This window comes from Lactuca saligna, chromosome 7, assembly GCF_052625555.1.
Source record: "Lactuca saligna cultivar CGN05327 chromosome 7, ASM5262555v1, whole genome shotgun sequence".
Taxonomy (NCBI): domain Eukaryota; kingdom Viridiplantae; phylum Streptophyta; class Magnoliopsida; order Asterales; family Asteraceae; genus Lactuca; species Lactuca saligna.
The window spans coordinates 56,256,852-56,262,851 of NC_136423.1; the positions used below are offsets into that span (position 1 = coordinate 56,256,852).

A 6,000-nucleotide genomic window follows, 5' to 3' on the forward strand; every position below is an offset into this window, starting at 1 on the left:
TTAGGGTTTTATCTTATTTTGGATAATTATTGCTTTACTATATAATTATTGCCTAATTGGATAATTGAGAAAACTAAAGAAATAATCCTTTACCCTAATTTTCGAAATCTAGAGGGATAAGGATTAGGATTAAATTAATTGTTTAATTTGATTAGATAATCCATACAAGATTTAATAAATTAATTAAAAGTTAATTAATAGATAATGATTAAATCTAGTTCTATGGTTTATTTAAAATTTAAAATGAATAGTTTAATTTTTTGAAATTTATATAAACCTTAAAGTTTTGAAAAGTTTAAAACACACCTTATATATGTATTATAATTAAAAGTTAAATATTATATATGTATAAGAATATGGTCAGTCGAATCGCTAGTATGCCTTATTCACGGAGCTATTCTCTAAAGGGGGTATAAGGAAACTACTTATAAAATGGTAGTTGAATGGGTGTCCACTCTCACCCACCGCTTCCTTGATTAGTGGGGGGTCGTTAGTAGAACGGATTTGATAGGACAATTACATTTCATTAAAAGTATAATGTTATTAATAAATTACTAAAACATTATTTTACAAAAATCCCAACTCTAGTTGCTTTAGGAAAAATATCAAAAGTATGCTAATCCATGAAATTGCACATTATGCTTTATTGGTCATTAGTGGAGCGTGTGTGGTTTACCAACACACTAATAGACACTAATAAAGTAGTAATGGGTATCTCATAATTATCATTTTGATGGAGTGTGTGTGGTTTACCAGCACATCAACAGTTAATGATAAGGACAATGAGGTTACCAAACACATTTGCATTGTTATTCACATCTTGTTTGTGATCCTCGGTATCCCGGTCACAAATAGAAGAGCATAATCCGAGATCAAAACATGTCTTTGAATAGTTTCAATGTATCTCAAAAGAATTAGGAATTTCACTTCATTTGTTTCGTCTTTTCGTGGAATTAGTGAATCGTCATTCACTTACCTTTATGAAATTTACACTTGGATCTCGACTTCCCATTTCTAAGTTGTGAATGATCATAGTTGGATCCTAACCTTGATAGTGTATTTGTGGGTTACTACATTAAGGTGTCTTGAAATCTAACTAAAACTATCTTTCTTTTCAGATGTCTACTCCTGGAAACACTTCTGATTCATCCTCCTCCAAACACAACTTCTCTTTACTCAACATTTGTTGCAAATTCGTTATGGATGGCTCTTACTATAGCGAACGATTGGATGCGTAAAATCAAGATGACACTTCGATTTGAGGACAAAGAATATGTACTTGAGAAGGAGCTCAAAGAGCTTGGTAAATCCAAAGCCACTCCAAAAGAATATGTTACCTACAAGAAGCACTATGATGATGATACCATATAGATCAAATGTATTGAATTGAACGGTATGTATCCAATCGTGTTTTAGATACAAGAGATATATAAGTTTAAATACAGAGGAAAATACAATTAAAGTGGAGATATATCTTTTATATATCTGCTATGACTATTTGACTAAAAGACTAAAGCAAAAACAATGTACACGTTTAATTTAATGCTATTACGATCAATATCCTGATAGGAACATGTGTACGATGAGCTCTCCAACCAAGGAGATAAGTAAATGATAGAAAAGATAATAAAAAAAATGGAAGATAAAATATTTAAAAAGATAGCAGATTGTGACTGCCATTATGAAAAAAAAATTAAAAAAAAAAAAAAAAGTTAAGCAATAGAAACATGTTAAGTCCTCTTTTAATATATAAAGAGAATAAAATTTAAAAAATTGATCAATAGAAACATGTTAAGTCCTCTTTTAATATATATAAAGAATGGTGGTAGTAGGGATGATAATTACAAAGACATGTAATTAACTAAAAGGAAGGTAATAGGAAGCAGGACATGAAATAACAAAAATACCTTGAAGGACACATGTTTAGGTTAACGGGTCCAAATAACTGGAAGTTAAATACATAGACCAAATAGACCAATTTTTTAGTTTATTCTTTCTTTTGTAAACAACTAACCTGTCTTTGTTTTTTTCAATAGGCAGAATTATATAGAATAGATAAAAACAAAATACGTTGTTGTCGAGCATGGAGAATATTTTCAATAAACGACGGTATATAATGCTACAAACAATTCACGAACCAAAAGAGTTGTATTTTATAATAATATTATAAGCAAAAGTAGAGTTCTAAAGGTTCTCATCTTAGCAAAGGTAGACAAAAACGAAAGATTCTACAGTGATCCAAAACTGAAATATGTAAAATAGTACGTAGAAACCACCTTGTTTGAACTTATTTAAATTAATAATCTCTCTAAATTATGTACGTACCCAACATATGTTTTTATGTTTGCAAATTGCAATATATAATAGAAGGCATATACTTTATTATCATTTATTTTCATCTCATTTGCATCATACATCTATTATAAAACCTTTCACCTATTCCTCAAAAGGTTGTACACATTTATCACACTAAATTCTCTTTGATTTCTTGTCAATGGTGGCAACAACCAAACCTCCACAACCGTCACTCTCCTTACCATGGAAAACACGCATTCATATTTCCCTTTTCTCCGCCGTCACCGAAGCATGTTCCCGGAAAAACGGCACTGTCAACCGTGGTCTTCTTAAGTACTTACTCGACTTCCGAACTCCGCCAACCTCAAAATCAGTCAACGGCGTAGCATCACACGACGTGGTTGTAGACGAGACTCGTAACCTCTGGTTCCGTGTCTACGTACCTACACAACACGCCGGTGAAGATCTCCCGGTGATCGTGTTCTTTCACGGAGGTGGATTCGCTTTCCTCTCCCCTGATGTCGAAATGTACGATGTGGTGTGCCGCCGCTTCGCGAGGAAAGTACCGGCCATTGTTGTGTCTGTGAACTACCGCCTTTCGCCGGAGCATCGGTATCCGGCCCAACATGATGATTGCTTCGATGTGCTGACGTTCCTTGATGATGAAGAGAATAGGTCTAAATGTTTGCCGGAAAATGCGAATATGTTGCGCTGCTTTATTGCCGGAGATAGCGCCGGTGGAAACTTAGCTCATCATGTTGCTCAACGAGCCTGTGAATTCAACTTCCGACGACTCAAGGTATATAGTACTGACATTGTATATTGACATTAATGACTAGAGCTAAAACAAGTGTCTTTAACAGTTTCTGTAATCATAATTATTGATAAGAACAACTTGCATTGCATGTTTTGAAGGTGATCGGAGTTGTAGCAATTCAACCATTCTTTGGTGGCGAGGAGCGGACGGATTCCGAGACCCGACTCGACGGAACACCGATTGTTTCCAAAAGGCGAACAGATTGGTTTTGGAAGGTGTTTTTGCCGAAAGGAGAAGGGTTCAATCGGGACCACCCAATCAGCAACGTTAGCGGCCCAAACGCGGTGGACATATCAAAAGTAGATTTTCCGGCGACCATGGTGGTGGTGGCGGGATTTGACCCTTTGTATGACTGGCAAAAAAGGTACTATAAGTGGCTGAAAGAGTCGGGGAAAGAAGTGTGCTTGTTTGAATATCCAAACATGTGTCATGCTTTCTATCTCTTTCCGGAATTGGCTGAATCTGAACACCTTTTTGGCCAAGTGAAAGATTTCATTGAAAAGGTATCGAGCAATGTTGCTACTTTGTAGACAAATTAGTTGTGCCAAACTCGTATCATGTTGTATAATATTTGGCTCGGTGGTTTATAAGTGATTCTACAAATAAATAAATAAAAGTCTGGGATTTTTGAGAATGTGGTAGTTTATAAAATGGTTGAAACGATTTAATTCGGACGTATCACCAATTGCCAACGTATCTAAATGGCCGACTATTTTTTAAGGTTTAGCGACTACATGCATATCAATAAAGTTACTCGCCCCCTCAAGTCGGAATCGGAAAAAAAAACGTAGCCAATATGCTGTTTTCGTAAAATTGATTTGATTAGCCTGACCATTATTTAAGTAAATAGAAACAAATCGGTCTACCTCGTTTAATAAAACTTACCTAGTTTACAAAACTGATTTATTTAAATCGGTTTAAAAAAACAAACTAATTTAGGTTGTTTTCATTAATTTTGTTTAAAAATATTACCCAATCATGTATAATTCGAGCCCGATGCAATCAGAAAACCTTAAATTAAGATCATCCGTTATACCTACCATTAACCATTATAGTGGTGAGTGTCACATCAACACTACATTTCATATCACTAACCATGAGATACTTATCATTAAACATACCACTCCATCTCATTTTTTTAATTAAATTTAAATAAAAAATATATAAAAAATCATATAATTTTTTTAAATACTAATTTTCATTAATTTAAAATATCAAATTACATTAATTATAAACTACATTAATTAAAATAAAAAATAAAAATAACGTTAAAAATAAAAATCACATTAATTAAAAAAATAACATTAAGAATTAGAAAGCTAAAAATACCAAACTTCTAATTTGTGTGTTTAAGCAAGGTTATTCCATTTTGGAGAATTCTTCAACTTTTATCAAGTTTTGACATGTCTAAAACGTTGATGGTTTGTGTTTTCATATTGCACCATTGTCACATTAAACGAATCGATATCGGTTTCATGTACGTTGTTTATAACAAAGTTATAAATTCCATTAAACTCGGAACATTTGGCCCTCATATCGCACCACTTCGAGCATATTTTATCAACATTTCGAATTGCATAACCCATTAAACCATGGAAAACACTTTCAACATTTCTCTAAAAAGAACTGAAAGTTTGACCAACGTCTTATTCCGAAACTGTCACACATGTGTGTGTGATTTCTCTTCTTCCTCTTCTGATAATTTCTTATTTTTGGGAGACATGGTTTTTAAAGGATCAAACAACAAAAATGTATGATGACTAAAGGAAGAATAAATGTATGAAAAATAAGAAGATGAGTGGTAGTATTTATAGGTAATTATTGAAGGAATTGAATAATATCCTTTAGGAAGGAGGAAAAAAAGGTCAAACGAGATTTAATGCAAGAAATGGATTCATTGGTCGTTTGTAATCGTTTCCAGAGCACGAAGGGCCACTACCACGACCCACCACGAACCACTGCGGTGGTGTGCACGACCGTGGTTCGTGGCCACCTATACCACGACCTACTTTGTGACATCCCCAAAATCTCGGCCAGAAAAGACCGATTTCATTTATGCTTTTTAAAATAATTTTCAGAGTAAATCCTTTTAATTTTAAAAGAGATGCGGAATTTGTTCCCAAAAACAAAACATGATCAAATAGATATTTATCAAAACATTTCATAAAGAAATATAATTTCATTTCATAATCAAAAGTCGGGATGTCATGTTTCGATACAGATCATAAAGCATAAACGATAGCATTACAAGTCATTCAACAAATATATACATATACAGACTTGTAAACAAAACAACTTGATGTTCGCCCATCTTAAGCTCTTGCGCCACTTCCTGTAAAATAAATCAACTGAGTGGGTCAGGCTTGGGAGCCTGGTGAGCATATAGGGTTTTCAACCCACAATAATTATATTTAATTTCAACAATCAACAATAAACCCGATTACCCATTCCCGTTATCCTCACCTTACGTTCCTAAAAATAACGTCTATTATAAGGAACCTATTTCAGGATTTTTCATCGGGACGGACATCACTGCAGAGGGGCTTCCTCAACAATAAGTGTCCTAAAGGCAACCATGTGGGGGATAGAGTACACCGGTGAACACGTCGTTCACAACACCTACAGGTAATGAGCCTGCTAGTGTTCCACAGGACAGTCTAGAATAGTCCGTGGTCGTCATCCATACTCTGCTGAATGACTAGAATAACACCAATAACACCGAGGCCTCTCATCTGTTTATCACACACCAATTATCTACCCATGTTCTACCCAACATATAGTAGATAAAAATATACGTTTTTATACATAGTTTAAAAACCTGTATAACATCCTTTAAGCAATTCATATTCCACATAACAGATGAGGCATACACACATAACACGTATTTC

The 6,000-nt window shown here is 34.1% G+C and overlaps 1 protein-coding gene across 1 annotated transcript; it reads left to right on the forward strand.

Moving 5' to 3' along the window:
- The first annotated feature begins 2,421 nt into the window (after positions 1 to 2,421).
- On the forward strand, positions 2,422 to 3,746 carry LOC145005285 (putative carboxylesterase 18). Its single transcript, XM_078964364.1, has 2 exons — positions 2,422 to 3,094; positions 3,211 to 3,746. The coding sequence occupies exons 1-2, from the start codon at positions 2,495 to 2,497 to the stop codon at positions 3,640 to 3,642; spliced, it is 1,032 nt and encodes a 343-aa protein (XP_078820490.1). The 5' UTR covers positions 2,422 to 2,494; the 3' UTR covers positions 3,643 to 3,746.
- The last annotated feature ends 2,254 nt before the right edge of the window (positions 3,747 to 6,000 follow it).